Here is a 23,423-nt window from a genome sequence, read left to right as displayed (position 1 = left end):
AAATGGGACAGAGAGACTCACAGCCATTATCAAAGCAATCAACACTGGAAACATCCTATCGTACATTTTTCTTATATTTTCATCACTCTCATCTACCCTGGTCCTTCTTATTTGGTTCTGCCACTTTGCCTTTCTCAGCCCTCCTCTCTGCAATATTTATGATATTATGTAGCAAACATGCAGATTTGACTCTAGAGTGTACACTGTCCACAGTCTTTTACTGAGGAGTACAAGGTTCCCTCGGCTTTCTGAGCTTTGATGGTGGTGGCGGTGTGTATGTGTGTGTGTAACTGAGAAGCAACCCCGCAAATGCCAACTGGCAGCTTCTCTGGATCGATAATATTAATGATTTCAAAGATTTCTAAAGAGCTACTGCCAAGTCTTTTGGGTTTTTTCAATACTATTATCATTATTACAAGGAGACCCCAAGGCCCTTTTACTTCAAGACATGACAGAATGTCCCCAGTGAGTGCTGCTGATTTCTATCTCCAAGGGCTGTAACCTCAGTGTTCATAGAGGGAAGAGTGGCTAGGGCTCAGATTGACTTTAATTTGGAGGTCAAGGTTTCGGCAGGAGGCATAGCATGGTCTCCTGAGAGCTCATTTTTCTCTAGCTATCCATGTGACCACTTACCCTGTCACACCCTGAGAGTTTCCACCTGTCTTCATGAAGGCATATTTATAAAAGTATAGGGCTGCACTGGCAACACAAGGTAGTGTTTAAAGTGCCTGTGTTCAGGCTCAGACACCCTAGTTCCACTCTCTGCTCTGTCACCCTAGTTCCACTCTCTGCTCTCTCTGGGTGTATGTCCATTTCAAGGCCCTCCCCTTTTGGGGCCTCCATCTCCTGATGGGATCCAGGAGCTGGAGGGTTGTCTGGAGGCTGGGCGTTCGGTGTAGGGAGAGGGGAGCCAGAGAGGGGGCACATGGCTTGTGAGAAGACAAAGGCCTGAGAATCTATGGAAATCATTCTTTCATTCAACATATATTTTTTTGAGGGCCCACTCTGGGCCAGGCATTATTCTAGGTTCTAGACCAAGGCTACTCAATAAAAATTTACTGAACCATACCTGGGATTTTAAACTTTCTAGTAGCCATATTTAAAAGAGGAAACAGGAGTTCCCATTGCGGTTTGTCAGGTTAAGAACCTGACTAGTATCCATGAGGATACGGGTTTGATCCTTGGCCCTACTCAGTGGGTTAAAGATCTGGTGTTGCCGTGAGCTGTGGCATAGGTTGCAGATGCGGCTTGGATTTGGCATTGCTGTAGCTGTGATGTAGGCAGAGCTGATTTGACCCCTAGCCTGGGAACTTCCATATGCCGAGGGTGCAGCCCTAAAAAAAGAAAAAAGAAAAGAAAAGAAAAAAAGGAAACGGGTGAACTTAATATTAATGATATATCCAAGGTGTTACCATTTCAACATGTCATCGACATATAAAGCACTAATGAGATATTGTATGTTCTTGTTTTTCATCCTGAGACTTTGAAACCCTGCATGTTACTCTTATGGCACATCTCAAATACTGGGGACAGAGGCTGCGACATTTGGAGACTTGGGCTTGCGAAGCACAGTGACGTGGCTAACATTTATTAGTTCTTGTTAGGAGAGAAGCATCATGCTAAACACTTCCCATATATTAAATAAGCCCTTCCTGTGGCACAGCTGATAGGTATCGCTTCACACTTATTTCACAGAGACGAGGAAATGGAGGCCCAGAAACTCTAAGTTGCTTCAAACCATATGGCTGCTGAGTGGTGAGCCAAGGAACACAGTCTGGCCAACTCCACATACTTGGGCACGTATTTATGATCCCATTTACCGAGTCCCTTGGGCCAGTTGGCCCATCTGAATCTGTTAACACCATGTGGTTGCTCCTTAGCTCTCAGGGCTGTTGGGAGGCGGATGAACTGCTTGCTCCGTTTCACCCAGGACACCAAGAAAGGTCACATCCCTTAGCTTCCTTCAGTTTAGATTAAAGCCATCCATTAGCTAAATGGCAGGAAGTTCAGTGTCACTCTTTTGGGGTCCTCTCTGGCCCTGGGACTTACAAAGTCCTAATGGGGCTTTGCCTGGCTCGACAGCCACCTGCCGTGGTCCCGTGTGTCATGCAGGGCCGTGTAGAGCACTGGGCTCCTGCCGGCTAGAGCCGTGGGTTCCCAATAAAGTTGACCTGAGGTAACACCACAGGACTCCACCCTCCGCAGTGTGTTCTTCAAGGCACAGCTCAGGACAGCTAGTGAATTTAAAATACGACTTTTGAACCCATATTAAAAAATCAGGATATTTCACAGAAAAGTCTAGATTTAGTTTCTTTCAAAGAAATATCAAACTATGATAACCCTTAGTCCATGTACCCACATGGCTACTTCTGGGTGGCAGCCATCCCTTTAGAGGGGACATTTGTTACAATTGGCCACAGACCTCAGCACCCCCTACTGTCCCTGGCACAAAAGAAGATTAGAGTTTTGTTTATCATCACACGTTTGCCATTGCTTTTAATTGCGGAGGCAGCAATCCCTCTCTGCTCGTGTCTCTAGAAGACAGACCATGCACACCGACTGGCCGCAGTTGCTTAAGGGCAGAATTTTAACTCTTTCCTCAGCTGCCACCTGGTCACACTTGCCCTGGCTCTCAGGGTCCCTCCTTCAGCCACACACCGCACAGCCATTCTCCTCTCCAGAAACACAGTGCTGGGGCCAAGTTAGAACCTGCAAACTCTTAGCTTCTTTCCAGTTGTAAAGAGCCTTTGAAACACTGGGCAGCCATTCTGTTCGCCACCAGCAGGGTTTGAGTGTGTCAACTTACTTCTGAGGAGGCTGACCTTAGAAACCCCCACGGTTCACTTGTCCTTTGCTGGGAGTTGGGAAACATGGACCGTGCGTCCCTGAGTCATCTTCCTCAAGAGACCACGTCGTAACATGGCTAAGAGCAGATTTGGGAGCCAGACTACCTAAATCTAAGTCTGGCTTTTATCACTCGCTGCTTCGGTGAACTTGGAAATATCCTTGGTCCTCGTCTTCCCCAATGGGAACATGTACTGAAGTACATAAGGTACTTGTTTCAGTTCCTGGCACAGTCAGTGCCATGGACGTGATGGCTGCCATTCTTTCACATTACAAACCAAGTTCTCAGGTCACCCCACTGTACCATTTAATCTGCTGGCACATAGTAGGCAGAGAAAAACCGAAACTATTTTCTGTCTTAGGATCATGGGCTCAGAGTGCCAACTCTGGGAGTGACATTTCTTTTAGAGTTTCTGATTTCCATAGCAGGGTCTAAGGACGCAGCATTATTTGTTTACACCAGGAAATCATCGTGATGTTATGCTCCAAGGAAACAGGCCCCAGAAAACTGCCCGTTTACTCTGTTCACTGCTCAACAAAGACAGAGATGTGTGCACAGAGCACAGCAGATAACCTGACCCTTCCAGGTGGGTGGCCTGGCTCCAACATAATCACTCCCTCAGAGTTCAGGGTTTGACCCCACATTAAGAGGTGGGGGTGCTGGGCAAAGGCATTCTTCACACCAACCATAGATGGAGATAGGAGGGATTCTGAAGAAAACACAAATGCCAATCCAAAGGGCAGCATAAACACAGTAGGGGGCAAGGTCAGCTGGACACAGGGAAAGCTTCTTTGAGTGACCCAGGACAGCAGGTTGTATAAGGGGTTTATGGCAGTCTGGGGACACTGAGAAAATAGGGGTAAGAGTCTGGAGACCTGGGTTTCAGGCCCAGCTGTGCCACCAACTAGGTGAACAACCTTCTGCTGGTCCTCAGCCTCCCTGGCAAAGGAGGGGATGGACCAGCTATTCTTACAGTCCCTTCTTGCAGTGGCACTCTGTGACTATTTTCTGGCTAGGCTTGTGCTGTGTTGGGTCTGTCCCAGTGCTGCCAGAGGTACACTTTGACCCCCCAAAGTAAGAACCATGTCTATGAGATCTCATCTCCTGTGTCAGGTGCTGCTTAGAGCTTCAGACCTCAGCTGGGCTCAATAAACCTTTTCTTTCTTTCATAGTGGTGGCTTCCAGGCTGGGCACCCCAAATTTATGTATTAATTTATCCACTCTTCCATTAACTCAACATTTATTAAACACCTGTTATGCAGAACATGGTGTGAGCACTGGGGAGAATGAATAGAACAGTGCAGGGCATAAAATCAAGCAACTCGCCCATAGGGCAGGACCCTGGACCTCTGAGTACTGGTGTGTCAAAGCATCCTGGTAAACCCCTGTTTAAGAATATCTGCCATGGTGTCACCCTCGCTTCATGAGGCAGGTGGATGCAGGGGTACCTGAGGGCCGGCCTCTAGCATCATCTAAAGTGCCATCCTATCAAGGCCCCTTCCTCCAGCCTGAGCCACAAGCCTCTTCCATGATATACCTTCCCTCTTCTTAAGGGCCAGCGGATGATCTGAAACCAAAGCATTTCCAGAGACTTCCCCCGAACTGCATGTTTTCTGGGCTCTGGTGTCAGGAGCCTCTCTTCTTTTCCCAGAAGCCTGGATGGCCTCCCACTGATGGAGCCTGATAATAAATGAGTTCATTACCCTGGCTGCTGGGGCCCATGACAGCCCATCTGCTGGCATGATTAATTAAAACTTTGACTGGCAATAGAGGTGCCATCTCAGGGCCGGAAAGCAATTAATCGGAACATCTTCCAGCCCGTCTTTTCTGATGGATCCTAGAGAGACCGACGCCAGAAACAGAGAACAGGGTCTTTGTGGGAATGTCCCCTTCCTTCTTCTCCTCGAAGTTCCCTGCAGAGTCTCCTTCCCTGTGAAGCCAACTCTAATTAAACAGAGGCAGAACGGGGAGCCTGACTCTCAAGTTCCCCAAAGGGGGTCAACCTCTAAGTAAGATTTTCTTAGAAAAGGGTTTTCCCACTTCCCCCAGGAGAAGGAGTGTTGGGGTTGGAAGGAGGTGTTTCCCTTTCTTGACCCCTGTGCCCAGGCACACTGAGCTGCCCTCACTTTGCATCTCCACTTGGAGATGGTCTTGTCTCTCTCTCTATCTCTGTCTGTCCCACCAGCTGAGTGCGCGGTAAGGTTGTTAGGGAAAGGCCTCAGGCCCAAGCAGAACTCTTCAGCCCATGGTCCCAGAATCCCTGCGTTTGGGGGTATGTCGGTGGTTTCCTGCTGTAACTAAGGTGGCTACTTTAGTCCTCCACTGTGTGTGGTCATAGTACGCTTAGCTCTACATCAGAAGCCAGAGGGGAGAGGAGAGTTCAGACTCTGAGAAGGAACCAACCCCACTGGCTCCAGGAAGACAGAGGCACCACACTACTTTTTTGTGTAGCCCACAGGGCCTGGGATATCAGAGTGGGATCTGACATGGGCTTCTTGCTTGAATGGAGCCACAGCAGGTATCTATCTTTGTGACCTTAAAAACTTGAGAAATTCTCAAGTTTGTCTTTGGTCCTCGGAAACCCTGTATCTATGTCATGTCTTCCTCCATCTCTCGGCCCCCAGTGCCTTTCTACTGCCCTGAAACAAAACTTACTCTGGATCCATTTACTGACAAATGACTGATAAGAATTTAAACTGTTTTGTTGGGAACAACTTCATTTTAACAAGGACCAAAGCCTTGAGCTTGGAGTGAGATGGTGCACTTTCAGAACGGGAACTGAAGAATGGAGGGGGGGAGCTTTGGGGGCTTCTGGACCTCCTAGAAATGAAGTTTCACACTAACACATCAGACCAGCCCTTCTCTTTTTCTCTGTCCTCAACGCTGCCTCTTACTGGAGTTGGCATCATTTCACTATACTATCTCCAGGAAGAGAGTGGGGTGTGGGGCTCCTCCTCTGGACAGCTTGTCACTTGAGACTCACAAACTCTGAGGAGGCAGATGTCCTGGAATCAAATATGACCTTGAATTAACCCATGTGTACACTTGGTTGTGTCCAGTAGGTGTTTGTGTTTTTGGTACCAAGAAGGGAAAAGATGGCTCGGAGAGTGGGTGTCGGGCTGCTTGCGTACTGAACAAACACCGTGAAGAGAGAGGATGGGCAGGAAATTGGGGTCATCCCTGTGGGATATTAACTCACACCAAGATTTGGCTTCAGAGTTCAAGTTCTGCTTCCCCTACACAAGCAGCATGGGGCTGTAAGCAAAAGTCCAAATCCCTTTGCATTGTTTCTCTTACATGTATGTTTGGAGATTCTTTCTTGACTTATTATATGGAAATGTGATGTCAGGAGAAGCTCACATAAGAGACTTGAACTTTAACAGGAGAGCTTCTACTGCCTTGTCCCAAAGACCCAGCCCTGCTCCCTGAGAACGTGGACCTCCTCAGTCTTGGATATCTGCTTCTTTACTGATGTGCCCAGAACAGTGCCTGACACAAGGTAAGTACTCCATAAATGCTTGTGGGGAAAATGAGTGAAAATAGACTAAGAAGTGTCCTTCAAGCCTTCAGGTAGTCCAGGGTTTTCGAAGTTTCTAAAGTCATGGAGTCCTCTGATGAAGCAATATCTCACAGGGACTCCCATTGAGGAAAACGGAGAAGCAGCTACTCTGGGTCAAGTGAGAATGGACAGTGAGAGGAAGCCCTCAGCTGCTCCCACTTTGACTTTACAAATAATGGAAGTGGAGTAAGGACACCACAGACTTGTGGAGCTGGCCCTGGCTCAGGGCCCCCCTTTCCTGGCCAGGTGTGTCCCCCACTACTGAGGCTACCAGACTCCCAGGGGGACGGGGCCTGATGAACTCCAGCAGGTCACCCTTCAACTCTTCTCAACCAGAACAGCTCTACCTCTGTCATGTATGTTAAGCTTCCACATGGGCTTTTATTTGAGCAAGGGTTCTAATGCTTAAAAAGAAAAAAGAAAACCATGGTTGGGGGAATGGAAGGAGAAGGGAGTATTTACTGAGGCAGAGGCTGGTTCAGGGGAGATTTCAGATTCTTTTTATCATATGACCCTAAAGAAGTCAGAACAGAAGAAGTGAGGACAAGACACGAACGCCCTTCCCTCTGCTTTCTTTGGGGGTTATTGCTTCTCTCTGTACAGTGCAGAGTGTGCTCTTGCTCACAGACTAGGATTTGATTTGGTGGGAGAAAGGGAGAAGAGAGAAAGGGGAGAGTGAGAACGGAAAGACACAAAGAAGCCCTGCTTTGTCTCCTGTAGCCCCAGAGACGAAATGCCTCCAAGCTGCATGAGAAGGAGCCACCAGACAGCCCTTCTGCCAGTGTCCCTGGGCCCTGCAGGGAGCTAAATTTTGCCCAGAGGTGGAGGGAAACACCAGGAAGTGGTGCCCAAACTCAGCCACACCTGGAATCAGCAAGGGAACTTCAAACACCAATGATGCCTGGGGCTGGCACTCTGACCCCAGAGGCAGGGCCTGGGACCTGGGTGGTGGGATTGTGGAAGGCTCCTCTTGTGATCCTGATGCAGAGCCAAGTTCAGGAAGCACTGAACCAGGAGGAGGGTGGGAGCCCTGCCTGAAGCCTCTCAGGGAGCAGAGTCTGTGACTCTTAACCCACTTCTTACTAACTATGGGTCCCCCAGGGACAGCAGCCTGGAGCCGGATGGCTCAGAGGTACAGGGGCTTGAAGACAGGGCCAGCACACCTGCAGCCTGTGCCTACTCTGCTCCAGAGGGTTTCCTGCTTTGAGGGGGCACAGGCAAAGGTGACACAGACAGAGCTTTGCAGGAAGCTGCAGAAACCAGAAGCGCCAGATTGCAAGTCCTTTTCTGAGAAGGGGGAAAAGGTCAGAGAGGCAGGTGGCTGAGGCAGGAAAGAGAAAGACAGGTGTGTCCGGGTGGGGCAGTGAGCAGCCAGGTGGCCTGCTCTGCGAGGAGGGCAGGGGAGCAGCTGGGGGACAAGCTAACTCAGCCTGACAAGAGGGCTGAAGGGGGCAGACAGACACATGCCCTTGACAGTGGGCTCCAGTTTTCCAGGAATCTCAGGACCTATGGGGGAGGGGAAACAGATTCCCACCACTGAATGGCTGTCAGCGGGGCCAGGCTCTCAGCCATCCCTCCTCTCCACTCCCTCGGGGGGCTGCCCTGGCTTGGACCCTCATTCTCTCTCCGAGGCTATTGCCGCAAACTCCAAGCGGCTGTTCCTGCACCCTCTCCATCTCTCTGCACACTGCGGCCAGAATAACCTTGAAGTGCTCATCTGATTGCATCTCTTTTCAAAAATATGGCTCTTCTCACAGTAACTGCCCTGACCTATCTTTGCAGTCTGACTGCTCGCCAGTTGCCGTCACCCTCCAGTCAAACCAAACCACTTTCTCACCACATGGATTCTCGCCATGTTCTCCCTTTCTAATTTTCTGGAGGGTCTAAGCAGTGTTTTGGATACAGCAGGCACTCAATGTATGATTATTACATTGAATTTTATAGACAAGGAATCTGGGACACGTGTCAGGGGATGATGAGTGGGCAGTGGGACCCATCTGTGGGGGAGCTGGAGTATCTATCAAGAAAGGCACCCCTTCCCACCAGCCTTGGAGTTGGCTAAGAGCCCCGGGTCCCACATACGTCCATCCGGGCAAGAATGAGGTGGGGCCACATGCCTGGGACCAGATAAGACCCTGACCATGAGGTCTTTGTCCTCATGAGAATTCATGAATGAAGAGATACAAAGACACTTGCCAATAGTAACAGCTCACACTGAGAGGAGACACTGTAGTTTGTTTCACTTTCTCAATAAATACACACAGGTTCAGCACTTTGACCCTTTCCTCTCACACAAGATGGGCAGGTGTTCATCGCCTTCTCATCGAGAGACTTCTCTTTCACACACACACACTTTTTTATATTTGTAGACGGAAGGGGACTAAAATTACTGCATCCCTTCCATATTTTGGGTGCCGTTCTAGGTACCCGACAGACACAAAAACACACTCCCCAAAGGCCTGCTCCTGTGTGTGTCTCCCGCACACCCTTACTCTCTGCAGACATAACAACCCCAGTGGCTGTTAGGGGTTGAACTGAGTCTCCCACGAAAGATATGTTGAAGTCCTAACCCCCGGTGCCTCAGAATGCGACCTGGCTTGGGAACAGGGTCATTGCTGATGGAATTACTAAAGATGAGGACCTACTGGGTACGGTGGGCTCCTAATCCCACATGACTGCTTCCTTGTGAGGCGCTGCCCTCAGAGACGAATATGGAGGCTCAGCAAGGAAACACACAGAGGTATGTGTACGTACACAATAGAGGGGCTGGGTCCGTGTGCACGTGTGCATTATGCGTACAGAGCCAAGGCATGCTTTTTGTCCCTCTCCCATCATACAGGCATGCATGCTCCAGTGCCCTCATTAGTCGTGCTCTCCCTGGCATCCCTTTGCCGGTGGGTGCTTAGCAGTTTATGAGTGATGATTAAACCTCTGTTAGGTTTCATCTCTCCTGATCAGAGTAGCTCATAAAAGGCATCTGACCCTGACGCTGTTGGAGGATCAGGGCTCAGGGAGTTGTAAAGAGGGGAGGGAAGGCTTTACACAAGGGGCCAGGTGAAGCGACACATTGTGATGTGACCTACCTGATGAGGTTCCAAGATTTGAAACACATGCCCATGTGTGTGCACACGCATCTCTGCCCATCCAGAAATCAAAATGCCTTGAGTTCTTTTCTCTTAGAAAGCCTTCTATGTTTCATCTTCTTTCTACTCCACCTCCCCTCAGAGGCAGGTGTTCGTTTTGCAGGAGAAAACAGATGGCGTGTTGGAGTACCACGCCCAGGGACACGGGCAATTGCAGGGTGGAGATGCTGTCGTCTCTCCGAGTGCTGTTCCTATCAGCTAATCTATGGAGGGTTAGGAGTGTTCCTTGGTAGCAGGCAGTTGGACGTTTAAAAGCCAGACAGATGCTGGCATAGACGAGGAAGAAATACAGAAGTGGAGGTGCTGACAGTAACAGGAAGCATCACCGTGCACTCACTATGTGCCAAGCATCTTCCTCCCAACCACCCTGGAAGTGAGGCATGGCTGACACAAACCCTGTCTGACAGCTGCATACGCAGGCTGAGAATGGCTGAGTGACTTGGCGGTGCTCACACAGCCAAGCAATGAGAGGTGGGACTGAAAATGCAGTCTGATTCTAGGCTGGGCTCAAGTCATGATATTCAGTGGAAATTAAAAAGTAGGCTTCTGTGGAGAGAGGAGGAAAGAAAAAGAAGTAGTGGAATTACCAAACGGCACAGACTCTGCAGACGACGGAAGCCCTGGATTACAGAACTGAAACTCTGTCTGTGCTCCTCCCGCTCTGCCCCTCCAGCTCCTGTGACTGCGGGAAAGAGCTGCATCTCCTCAAAGTGCTCACCCAAGTTCTGGTGGAGGGAGAGTAAAAGGGCTGCAGGTGGGACACCGAGTGCCCCCCTCCCCCGCCCCCGGTCCTGAGTGTTAAGGCAGATGGTGGGGACTTTTTGGCCTCATCCAGAGATTTCTGCAGAATCTCTGGCTGGGATGCAAGATGGAGGATGACGAGCAGGAGGGCTGGGAGGACTGGAGTTGACCAACGCTTACTGGCTCACTTGGCAGGGTTATGTCAATTAACTGATTTTAAATCTCAAACTCACCAATTACCATATGTAGAGCAAAATGGAAGTTGAGAAGGAGAGACAACTTCTCCAGAGTCTGCACAGCTAGTAAGTGAAGGAACTGGGTGATGGTTTGCCAGAGAGCTAACCCAACATCCATCTCTGCCCCTTCTCCTTGACCCGTGTCAGGTTAGGATGGTGGGGAAAACGCAGATCCAGGTTATCTTGGATCGAGAACTGGACATGGGACAAATTTGTGTCTGAAGAAGGCTGCTGTATTAGGACCACCCCCGCCCTTCCTAATAAAGAGGCAGCTGCAGCTGGTGCTGCCCTAGTGGCCTTCGCCATGATGTCACTGAATCACCAGCAGCTGCCTAGGCCCCACTGCTTGTACCTGCAGAGAATAAAGCCTTGCTTTCTAAAGCCCGTGTTAGTTGCTGTTCCTGTTACTCACATTCCAAAGCTCTCCTGACCTCTGATTGCGAAGTTCGTATCCCTGCCACGACCCCAGCGAGGGGGGCAAGTTATTCCACCACTTCTGGGAACTTCTGTAGCATTTTAACATTGAAAAAGTTAGGCTGTAAACTAAAATGGCCACTGGGTTTTCTTTCTTTCTCAACATACTTAATGGCATTTAGATTTGAAGAAATACTCTATTTGGAAAGGTGCAGTGGACAGGACTGCTGGACCCACCCAGTTCCTCGGTTCTCCACGGTTCACGCTGCCCTTTCACTGACTCCCGTTTGCTTGGACCCAATGGACAGCAGGATGGGAGGCTGCGTCTTCACCTCCAGGAACAAGGACCCACAGATCCCTTTAATAATCATGGGCCCTAGCAAGCTGGTTGCTTAGAGAACAAGTTTCCTTTGATATGAATACTTAAGCTGTTTATGCCAAAATACAATTATCCTGCTATCCAGTAAACTTTCTCAAATTGTCTTTGGAGCCTACAATTCACCCTTCTGGATTTCTGCAGTGGTCTCCTAATTTTGAGTATATTTGATGTTTGGAAACAGTGAAACTCACCTCTAGTCAAACCTTGTGAATAATGATCAAAACAATGCAGGTGGTTTGCTTTAAATGAAGAAACAACATGCTGCTTCCCAAGATTACTCTGACGCACACTAACAGCTCCGCCCCCTTTCCTTTTTTGAGTCCCACACCTCCGAGGACCAGCAAGCGTAGCGTTCAGAAAGCCCTGCCTTCTCCCAGTGCCCATGCCCCACAGCCCTCAGGCACAGCATGCATCTAGGAGCCTCATTCTGTCCACTTGTGAAACGCTCAAGCCACAGATACATAAGTTTTGGATTATATTTCCCTTTTTGTAAAACAGGAGGCAATTGGCATTTCCATGCGACTGTGCAGAGGGCTCGTGCCTCAGCTCCTTGGCTGGTCCAAGACAGACTCTCCTTAGAGGTGAGAACATTCTATTCTGTCCATCTCATCTGGCGAGAATTAGGACACAGGCCACAGCAAGGCAGTGTTGACAAAGTTGTTGGGTGCTGCTAAGGCTGCAGAAATGACAGGTCAGACTTAGGACAGCTTCTGCTAGGTTTTGCCAACCTCCATCCTACATTGCCAGGTGGGGTTAGGGTATTATAGCACCTGGCACCAGAAGTGCCTTATTACTTCATTTTACCCCCACCCTCGGCAGAATTCTGTCAATGCTGACTATAAGAAATGGACACCTTTTTTTCAACCTCTAATCTTACTGGGGTGGAGACAGAGAAATGCCACGTATACGTTACATACGATTGGATTTGCCAGTTGCCACTGTGGCCCAATGGAAACGAATCTGACTAGTAACCATGAGGACACAGGTTTGATCTCTGGCCTCACTCAGTGGGTTAAGAATCCGGCATTGATGAGGTTGCGGGTTCGGTCCCTGCCCTTGCTCAGTGGGTTAACGGTCCGGCGTTGCCGTGAGCTGTGGTGTAGGTCGCAGATGCGGCTCGGATCCCGCGTTGCTGTGGCTCTGGTGTAGGCCGGCGGCTACAGCTCCGATTCGACCCCTAGCCTGGGAACCTCCATATGCCGTGGGAGCGGCCCAAGAAATAGTAAATAGACAAAAAAAAAAAAAAAAAAAAAAGAATCCGGCATTGCCATGAGCTATAGCTGTGGTGTAAGTTGCAGATGCAGCTCAGATCTGGCATTGTCGTGACTGTGGCATAAGCCCATGGCTGCAGCTCAGACTTGACCCCGCCTGGGAACTTCTATATGCCTTGGGTGTGGCCCTAAAAAGACAAAAAAAAAAAAAGATTGGCTTTGCCAGGGGTTCACCATGCCCTTCCCTTTGTCCCTCTGAGTAGGACTGTTTCAAATCCAGTGTGTGGACCACCAGAACAGGAAAGCATCTCTTTCCTGTTTCCGAAATTGCCGGAGATCCCTCACTGGGGCAGTCTCACCACTAGTGACCAGCACGGAATCCTGCTACATAAACAAAGCCATGTGGCCACATGGAATGTGTTTGAATCTTCCGCAGTGTGTTTGATCTTGCCTCAATTTCTCTTATTTAATAAAATGCAAGCCTAACAGCTTGGAAAGCGATTTTAAAATTATAACCAATGACAAAGTTATCACACACACTACCTTTTGTGCTTTCCTGGCCAAGTTGTTATCTGCTGTTACTTTCAAGAACAGAGTTCATTTATTGTTTTCACTTCTGAAAGGGGAGTAGTTACACAGACGTTTGGTTTTGCTCATAAAATCAGGGCTTGGAGGCATAGGCTTAAGTCACGTGTATTGTGACCCAAGCAGTAGAGGTCAGTGCCACCCCTGTTTGAATGATCTCAGGTTGTAGCAACAAGGCATCCAGGTAATCCAGAGATGACTGGACTCCCCGTGGGAAGCCCGTTTCACTTTTGCCCTCCCTGAGGCAGGTCAGAGAGCTCACACTTACATGCACCCCCTAAATAACCAACTCCAAACACATTAGGGAGAAACAGAGACTTCCCTGAATACTTCGTGGGGAGATGAGGATTCATTGACACGCCACACAGGAAAAAAACTAAGAATAACATGCCCCCCAACTGCCTGTGTTGCCCTACTCCCAGTTCTCCTCCCTGCCAGCTGCCCATCCTTCCTCTCCACCCACCTCCATCTCTAAGACTCCGGCCTCATTTATAACAGAACATCCGTCCAAACAAAGGCTGGTGATTAGCCAGACCACCACCACCACCTCTGCGGTCTCTCGAGCCTCCCTTGCAGGACGTCCTCTTCCTCCTATATCCCGTCCCCATCCTGCCATCACACTATGTGCTCATTAATCCTAACCATCACTCTGTGAGGGCTATTATAGTTCCCAGCATGCTGAAAAGGTAAGAGGGGCTTAGAGAAGTTCAAAGACTCACCCGAGCTGGGACGTGACGGTCGAGGCCTCTTCCTGGGTCTGTCCGACCCCGTCAGTGTCCTTACCCACCCACATGCTGTAGCGCAAAGGCGGAGGGCCTGGGGACTGTGAATGTGAGGCTGGCACATGGGTCTGGGCTTGCTTCCTCTACGTCCTGGGCAGCACCCGTTCCCCTTATTCAAGCTGCTCCTGCAAAGCCATCTATGAACCCTCTTTGAGTGGGAAGGTCCTGCCTTCTCCCAGGCCATCCTGCTGCTGCAGCAAGAGGACTTACAAATGTGATTGGCAACTCGATCTTATCTCTTAGGGATCTTAAGTACATTAAACTTCACATGCACTTCTCTCTACTCCAGGCAGCCAGTCCAGCCCTATTCTTTCCGAGCAGGTCCAACCAGATATTCTTGCTCTGTCCCAGGCACTGCAGCCAGTTGGTGGCAAGATCTGGATGGAGGAGGCACACTACAAACCTAAGCCATGAGCCACAACCTAGCCATTCCTGATGTCGTCTTGCTGTTTGCTCCTTGTGTATTTGGCTCCAACAGGGAGAACTTGCACTGAGAATCTGGGCTAGCCTAGCGTTCCTTTCCTCACCCACACAGCCTCTACTCTGACTGAGCTACCAGCTTGTGTGCTAAACCTAGAACAGCTGGGAGATAATACAAAGTGAGGCCAATGGGAGTTAGTGAACCAAATAGAGTATCTGTTGTCTGAATCAAAATTAGTTACAAAGCTAGTCATTAGCACAGTTCATATCCATAGAAGTATTAATGTGTTCATTTGCTTTCAAAAACCATCCTGGACTAGGTAAAACACTGCCCAGCATGGCTTCCTGAAGAATGCTCCAAGATTCCAAATTTCATATGTAAATTAGCTGGCAAAGGATCAAACTTCAGCATTTAAGACAGCAGTTCTTATGGTGGGGGTGGAGGCAACACATACCCTCAAGGGGCCACTTGGGTGGTGAGTGGGGTGGAAGCCCTCCTTTACCTCCTCTATACGCCTGTCACTGTTGGCGGCACAGTAGCCCAAGGGCGACAGGGCTGATAGCCACTTCCAACCCCCACACGAGCCTATCACCTGTGGGACTAGCGGGTTTCTGAGGAGCAGCCTGTGGCAGACTGATGATGTCGCTGGCCTATGGGGCAGGACACCAAGTGTTCTACAGATCGGCACGTCTCATCTCAGGGAAATGGGACCCTAGTGTGTTCATCCACTCTCAGCAGTATGTTCTGACCAAATCCACACAGGGCATACACTCTGCCCACATGATTTAGAGATGACATGGCTCATTTAGTCCTTCCTCTCCTGAACCTGTTATGCTCACTTCTTTCAGGTATTCAGATCATTTATGTAAAAGTGGAGTTAGAGGAAGCACAAATAATCTCACTGCATGTAACATAAACCAAAAAGTATCACAAAGGACTAACTGATTCAAACTCTTCATGGTCTGATGGAAGGACTGACATTTCCACAAGAGAATCCCCCCAACTGCCGTCCTTGTCAAAAACAAGGGATGCTTACGAGGCTATCCTAACTCCACTGATTCGTGCTGCCAGGAGGACCTGGTAGGAATCATGTAGAATTTAGAAAACAAAGTTTCCCCTCTTGATTCTGTGAAATGTTTCCGTTTTATCCAAGTCACAAACCTCCCCTTGGCCTTACCCATCCAAGTGGACAGTAAGATATGACATCTTTCATTGGGGTTGCTTTAAATGGGCACTTGTATATAAGACTGACGCAAGGGTGCAAAGTACAAGGGGATGTTGTAAAGGCCCAGAGTGAACCCCTCCCCTCTCTCTGCCTGGAATCATTAATGTCTGCAAAATGAAATGAATCAAGGATGACTTATGGGGATGCTAAGAATGCATGATTAGCCATGATTTTCCAAAGCCAGCTTTCTGCTGGTAGAACTAATGCCACCATTTGATCAGAATAAGCTGTGATGCTGATAGAGGAGCAGACAATGGGGAGACTTCCTGGGGAGGACTGAGAAACTCACCAATGGCCACGCCACAGTTCTGGATGAGGTAACTTTCATGAAGGCTGCAATCCTCACCCACATACCGGGTCAGGATGAAATCCACTTTCCAGAAACTTCAAAACACATGCATAATATATTGAGATCAGTAAGAACACAAAAGAGAGAGTTCCCATCGTGGCTCAGCAGAAACGAATCTGACTAGTGTCCATGCAGGTCTGAGTCCTAGCCTCACTCAGCACGTTAAGGATCCGGTGTTGCCTTGAGCTGTGGTGTAGGTCACAGATGCAGCTCGGATCCTGAGTTGCTGTGGCTGTGGTGTAAGCCAGCAGCTACAGCTCCAATTTGACCCCCTAGCCTGGGAACCTCCATGTGCCTCGGGCACAGCCCTAAAAAGCAAAAAAAAAAAAAAAAAAAAAAAAAAAGGCCACAAAAGAAATAATACACCAATTAATCAGAAAATAACAATGACTCTTTATAAACTTGGATGGGGTCTAAATTATCCCTTCTATATGTTTGTACTCATTCCACAGGAAGCTGGCAGATCCATGTCCCTGTAACCTGCAGGGACCATCTCCAGGGCTTCAGGTTCTGCTTGAGGTGCCGTCTCCAGGTTGTTCCGTATAGAACTTGCAGCACTGCAGTGATGGCGACTCTCAGAGATTCCCCACACAGCCTCGAGCTATATCAAGTCCAGCTGTGAACAGGCAAAACACACTTAGAAGGGAAGCAGGCCGACTCCAAGCACTGCTTCTCTGGGGAGAGGGTGTGGTGATGACGGTCCTCTTCACTGGCAGCATGCGAGGACCTGCACGCTTACTCACCGCTGACTATCTCAGGAGTTCAATTCTAAGTATCTCTTCGTTTCAATACTAAGAACCTCTCCACAAAAAGGCTGAAAGTTTTACTGGACTGCTGTCATGTGAGGCTTAATTTAAAGGCAGCAAGTTTCCACACATGAAAGACGGATACAAAAGCCAACAGCCTCCCAGGCATCCGGATGTAGTGTGGTAAGGTCCAGAAATCCCCAAATGCCTATCAGCCTATTTTATTTACATCAAGTTAATTGAGAACATTTAAGAATTAGGCTTTTTAAAGGCTGTTTTTATTTGTCACCCACACAAATTGCATGTTGTAGTGCTTATTTTGGTTGAAAACAATTTGCAAATTATGACATTTTGCTGCTAAAGGAATAGCCTCCCCAGCTCTTTTTAGTCCTTCAAAAAAGAGGATTAAGCTAAATGAACAATAAACTTAAAAAAACCACAGAGCACAGGCATCCATTATGAAATTACTTATCTGATTAAACGTATAATGACAATAAATGAGAGTGTAGAGAGCCTGTGGTGTGTTAGAAATTAAAACACACATAAGAAGCAAGTCTATGATAAGCAGGTTTTGTGGCGGTACTTACAGCTTCGGCAGGGTCAATCATTACAACACCTGGTATGTAGTGAATACTTACCAAATCATCTACGTCACCACCCTCCTCGAGCATGGCTGCTGTGTCTTCATTTGGATTTTCTTCAGGTTCCAAAAACTGTGAATAGAAAGTCAGGCATGATACCAAAAGGACATTTTTTGCTGCCTTTGACAGAAAGACCCCTGCAAATGGCCCAAAGAAACATCATCTTGACACATGCTCCTCTGCCTGGTTCTGGATGAGAGGACCAATTTCAAGGTGGAATAGTCCACACTACCTGCTCACAGAGATAATGCTTGTGAAGAGGGAGGAAATGACATGGCTCGCCAAGCAGTGAGCATGTGGAAGGTCCTACATCAGGCACTGAGGACACCTGATATTTCCATTTCTGCTTCCACAGGGGATCTGTGGGCTCATTAGAGGAAAGCAAGGGCCCTGAATTGATGTCTGCAAGGATCTAGGAATGCAAGTCAGATTTCAAAAGAGCTGTGAGCGCCCCTGAAGATGATCTGAACATTCCTCCACCTTGTTCCTCCAAGAGATGGCAATGGGGACTCTTAAGGCATACAGAAACTGCATCTAAGAGCTAGGTTCGTTCTATCAACCACGTATCCATCCTAACACCAGGGGGTAGCATAAATGCTTAAAATGGTGGCAGAGACAAGCCTGCAGGAGTGAGTGTTTTTAAAAAGGGAGGTGGGAGGTAAAGCACCCTCTCCCTCCCGGTTAGCATCCTCAGGGTCAGTGTGCTCAGAGCATGTGGCAGTGAGCCAGCCCTCCACCCCACTCGCTCCCGTAGCAGTCTCCATCCAAGAGAGAAAGGTGTACTCAGGCATAATTTTCTCACTTGCTCGACGTGAAAAGATGACAAGAACTGCTTTCCCTATACATTCCTGTGATTTTTATGGTACAATGGACACAACTGAAGCCTTTCAAACCTAAGATGTATAAATACATCCCCTTAAAAAATCACAAGTCAGGAGTTTCCGTCGTGGCTCAGCGGTTAGCGAACCCAACTGGCATCCATGAGGATGCGGGTTTGATTCCTGGCCTTGCTCAGTGGGTTAAGGATCCCGTGTTGCCGTGAGCTGTGGTGTGGGTCGCAGACTCAGCTTGGATCCCGTATTGCTGTGGCTGTAGCGTAGGTCAGCAGCTGCAGCTCCGATTTGACCCCTAGCTTGGGAACCTCCAGGTTCAGCCCTAAAAAGACAAAACACACACACACACAAAATCACAAGTCAAAGTCACTGTCCAAACACTAGGCTGTGTACAACTCTCAGGAAGCAAGTGCTACATTTCCTTCGCACGCAGGAAACAGACTGGCAAGAGCAGGCCACATCTGCAGAACTAAGGCCTTGTGAGCACCATGGACATGGCCATGACGGTTTGTTCTTAACTCAATCTCCCTCTTGGACTTGCTTCCCCTCAGTCAAAACCACCTTATCATTCATTAACTTCAATTTTGACTGAGAGATTAAGGAATTCATCTTCTTCTAAGGACATTTATAAATCTTTCCAGAGCCTTTTTTGACCCTAAACTGGACTGGGTTCCTCACTTGGAATCCACGGTATAGGAGACAGAAAATCCTAGCAATGGGGGCAAAGTCTAGAATAGAACTATAATGCAGCTTCCATATCATTAATTCTATTTATTTATTCTGGTTGATTATTAATGAAGATATCTGAGGGCCACATAGATATATACGAATAAGCAGGAGTTCCCATTGTGACTCAGAGTAAACGAATCTGAGTAGCATCCATGAGGATGCAGGTTCAATCCCTGACCTCACTCAGTAAGTGGGTTAAGGATATGGTGTTGCCGTGAGCTATGGTGTAGGTTGCAGAGGCGGCTCAGATCCTTTGCTGCTGTGGCTGCGGTATAGGCTGGAGCTTATAGCTCTGATCGGACCTCTAGCCTGGGAACTTCCATATGTTGCAGGTGGGGCCCTAAAAAGACAAAAATAAATTAATTAATTTTTTAAAAAGAGAGATATATGAATAAGAAATCCATAGGCATTTGCTTATGGTTTATGTCTAAAGATTAAACTCTGCTCTTAGATTCTTGTTAATCTTTATGATTCTAATTATTATCAACATTGAAAAGGATTTTTATTTTGTTCCTCTCCTCTCCTACTCACCATCATTAACCCCCACATGATTTTCTCTACACCACGGCTATAAGCTTAAAGGACAAAGCTTATCCAGCTGGGATGAAGAGAATAAAAAGTAGAACCGTGTTTTACCGGCAACCTCTGGGAGTCCACAAATGACTGGTACCTTCGAACACAAACTCCATGGTCTCAGTGGTTCTGTCATCCACTATATCTTTTATTATCTCTTAGAAACCTGATACCTGGTAGGTACCTACTAATGGATCTAGAAACTTACGAATGTTTTTTGGCAGCCAGCCTCTAAAAGCTCCAAGTCCCGTTCCGTCCCTCACTGCAAAGCCCCTTTCACACTGGGACTACAGTATAAATTAAGATAGGACTGTCTGCACAGTATGACCACGGTATATACAATTAAACACAAATGGCACATCCTTGAGATGAGGCCAAGTTGCTAGGAAGAGAGGAACGGCAGCAAACAAACTTTCATTTCCATCAAATGCTAAACATCTGCAACCGATTCCTGACAGATCTGCTTCACATTTCTGCGTAACCAAATTATGGCTAAAAGCTGGGCTGCCATCAATTATCCTTCCCAAAGCCCCAGGCGAGGCTGATCTCTTACACTTATCACTCCTCAGCATCAGAGTTCTTCACTGCAAGTAATTTCCAGGCTGTGCGGTGACAGGGAAGCTAGAGATAAAGCAGAGACTTCAAATGATTGGCCTGTTTTCTCAATAAAAGCAACAGATTCTCTGAACACAGCAGAAAGGGGCATGAGTCAACTCTCAACTTTCCTTGTATTCTTTCTCTCTGCAATATGCTGAAAAAGCAGGGAATAAATAGAAAGGACACTTGGGTGACACAGTCCTCCATCCTCAAACCACCATCACCACCTTGGGGTTACCAAGAAAGAACCTCCTTACTTGGAAATCCTTATGAAATGGATAAACTACTACTTCCCAGGTACACTGAAATACAATCCTGGCCACAAGCACAGAAAGTGTATCAATAACCTCTGTATGGAAGCTTCCAGGGAGTCCCCTGGTGGCCCAGTGGTTAAGGATCCAGTGTTGTCACTGTTGTGGCATGGGTTCAATTCATGACTGGGGAACTTCAGATTTCCTTGGGCAAAAAATAAATAAAATAAAATAAAAAAGAAGCTTATAGCCCTATTCCTCCATAAGACTAAAAACTAAAAATTGGCTTGTGTTCAGGCCCTGACCAATCCCCAAATCAAAAACACACGGCTTCCACTAGGCTGAGTCCAACACCACCAAGTGATTCCAAAGAATCACCCATAACCCAGATGTACAAAAGCATCAGGAATAATGAAAGTCTGTTTGCATGTATTTTGTCTAAAATGACATATACCTAGGTTTCATTCATGTTATTTTCATGCTATAAAGGCAATGCAGTTTAGCAGAAAAATCCTGCAAACTAGTGTGGCAGAAGAGAACCACAACCTAAGCTCTATCCATTCCTCAGTAACCCTGGGCAAGCTTCCTGGTCTTTCTATAACTAGTTTTCCTCAAAAATAAAATAGGAATACTACTTCTGACCCTACCTATCTCATGGACTTGTATGAAGTATACGAACATGCTTTGCGGTATTATAGGTTTTATGTTCCAATTTCTAGAAATATATCCAACGTATATCTACCAAATGATACATGTAAGAATACCCACAGTATTTTTATTTACAATTTCCAAAGCTGGGACACAATCAAATGTCCATCACTAGGGGAATGGATGAATAAATTGTGGTATAACCGCAAAAGGGAATACTATATAGCTATAATAAAGAATAACTTTAACATCACAGATGAATTGTAAAAGGCATGATTCCAATTATATAAAGGCTAAGTCAGGCAAAACTACTCTCAAGTGACAGATGTCAGAAGACTGGTTATCTTGGGGGTTCTGAGTGGGAAGAGTATTAGGGAACCTTCTGGGAGGTGTCAGAAAGATTCTGTTTTGATTTGGGTAGGGGTGCCCAGATACACAAATATGTAAGAACGTATAGTCTATACAGTTAATAGTTATGCATTTACTGTATGTTCCACATCAATAAAAAATTTTAAATTATATCTTAAAAGTATCAAGCTCTAAACAAATATAAGTTAATACTGTGGTATTTTAATTATTGCTTTTCTTGTGCTAGCATATAGAACAACCACACTAGAGATTTACAGCAGAAAAGGAAAGTGGAAACGAGCAAAGGAAAATGTCATGGAGTCCAGCAGGGGCCAGCAGATAGAGAAAACTGTTCCCAGGAAATAATTCTTAAATTTTATCTTATAATTTTCACAGGGCTCTGGATATCTCTTATACACAGAAAACTGGGTGTACTTTTGAAAGAGGGAGCATAAGCATCTCTTCTTTACGACCATGTGGCTGGTGGCACGCTAAGGTGGAGGCATGGAGAGGTGGCCATGGTGTGGTGGGAAGATGAATACAGGCGGAGCCCAGGGTCTGGGGTTTAGTCAATTCAGCTAGCCATGAACTTACTGTGAGACACTGAGCAAGTCAACTTCACCTCTCTAGATGCATTTGGAAGATGACGGGATCACTAAGCTTTGAACATATATAATACTAAGATGGAAAAAAATCAGTAAATGTCAACAATAATAAAGAAGGTGAGATTAGGCAGCTACGAGGAAAACAAGTGCTAAAATGATGCTTTCTTTTCCCTCATAGAATTTGTGTCAAATGATTATTTAGACAGACTCAGCCTCCTGGAATTTCATGAGAAACAAAACTCCAAAGCCATGGGAACAGACCCTCTGTCCTCTCTGTGCTCTTAATATGGAGTAAAAAGAACAGAGGGCCAGGGGTCAGACCTACAACTGGGTTCTTGGCCAGTGAGTTACTCTGAGATCTCAGACATGTCATTTTATGTCTCTGAGCCCCAAGTTTCCTCATCTATAAAATAAGGAGTTTGGACTAGCTCAGTCTTTTTCAGGTTTTGTTCTTTGAGGTCCTGAGTGTTCTTCTGAGTCCCCTGGGCCTGGGCTCTCTTGATTTGCTGCTCCCACTGCCCTTAAAGTGAGAAGCATCACCACTCTCTTGTTTTCTGTATCAGCCTTCCTTGGAAGCTTTCAGTTTTAAAAATAACAACTCAGCTAGGAGATCATCAGGATCCCTTCCAACTGAGTAAAATTCTACACAACTTCAGCCAATATCCTCTGCCTTAGTTAAGGATCTGACCTGTTTAAATTATTCTCAACAGCATCATCCCTCCCTGTGGGGGGCCGCTATCCACTAGCAGTCAGTAGCACACCCCCTGTTGGAACAACCAAAAAAACGTCCCCAGACAACGCTCAGGTTTCCAGGGGAACAAAATCACCCCTGGCTGAGAACAACTGCTCTGACCCTAATATGAGTAAGTAAGAGAAACAAATTTTTTTTTTATCTTTATAAGGAAGATAAACTTCAAATGAAGAATTGGCTTATTTGACCTTTCACAAGTCTAGGTCTCTCACTGATGGTGGTTCTCAGATGCTCCTGGAATATGCCAGGATAAACAGGCATACCTCCGACCAACCACAGGGCCATGTCCTGTGAATGAACTGACAGATGAATGGTGCATAGGAGCTACCAAGGCCCATCCATGTTGTTGCAAATGGCAAGATTTCATCTTTTTTTCTTTTTATGGCTGCACCCGCAGCATAAGTAAGTTCCCAGGCTAAGGGTCAAACTGGAGAAGCAGTTGCTGGCCTAAGCCATAGCCACAGCAACGCCAGATCTCAGCTGCATCTCCAACCTTATGCCAGAGCTTGCAGCAATACCAGATCCTTTACCCACTGCACAAGGTCAGGGAGTAAACCTGTATCCTCATGGATACTAGCCGGGTTCTTAACCTACTGAGCCACAACAGGAACTCTAAGATTTCATCCTTTTTATGATCGAATGGCATTCCATTGTATGTGTATACCACATCTTCTTTACCCATTCATCATGGACAGGCACTTAGGTTGATTCCATATCTTAGCTATCGTAAATAATGCTGTGGTGAACACAGAAGCGCATATATTTTTGTGAATTACGGACCTTCAGAGTATTATGCTAAGTGAATAAGTCA

The 23,423-nt window shown here is 47.1% G+C and overlaps 1 protein-coding gene across 7 annotated transcripts in view; it reads right to left on the bottom strand.

The window, feature by feature from the left end:
• Positions 1-16,259: 16,259 nt before the first annotated feature.
• XRCC5 (X-ray repair cross complementing 5) overlaps positions 16,260-23,423 on the bottom strand; it is a 97,508-nt gene continuing 90,344 nt past the window's right edge. For all 7 annotated transcript variants that reach the window (XM_084999040.1, XM_084999044.1, XM_013984470.3 and 4 more), the window contains 2 exons: positions 17,275-17,349; positions 16,260-16,506 (listed from right to left, as the gene is read on the bottom strand). In XM_084999040.1, coding sequence (XP_084855166.1) covers positions 16,492-16,506; positions 17,275-17,349 — 90 coding nt within the window. In that variant the 3' untranslated portion in view covers positions 16,260-16,491. The remainder of the gene's footprint in view (positions 16,507-17,274; positions 17,350-23,423) is intronic.

This window comes from Sus scrofa, chromosome 15, assembly GCF_054392235.1.
Source record: "Sus scrofa isolate SSC_HxYL_T2T_F1_AM1 chromosome 15, Sscrofa_HxYL_maternal_Yorkshire_Landrace_v2.0, whole genome shotgun sequence".
NCBI classification, from domain to species: Eukaryota; Metazoa; Chordata; class Mammalia; order Artiodactyla; family Suidae; genus Sus; species Sus scrofa.
The sequence above is the reverse complement of the archived record's forward strand: the minus strand, read 5'-3'. Positions and strand labels throughout refer to the sequence as shown.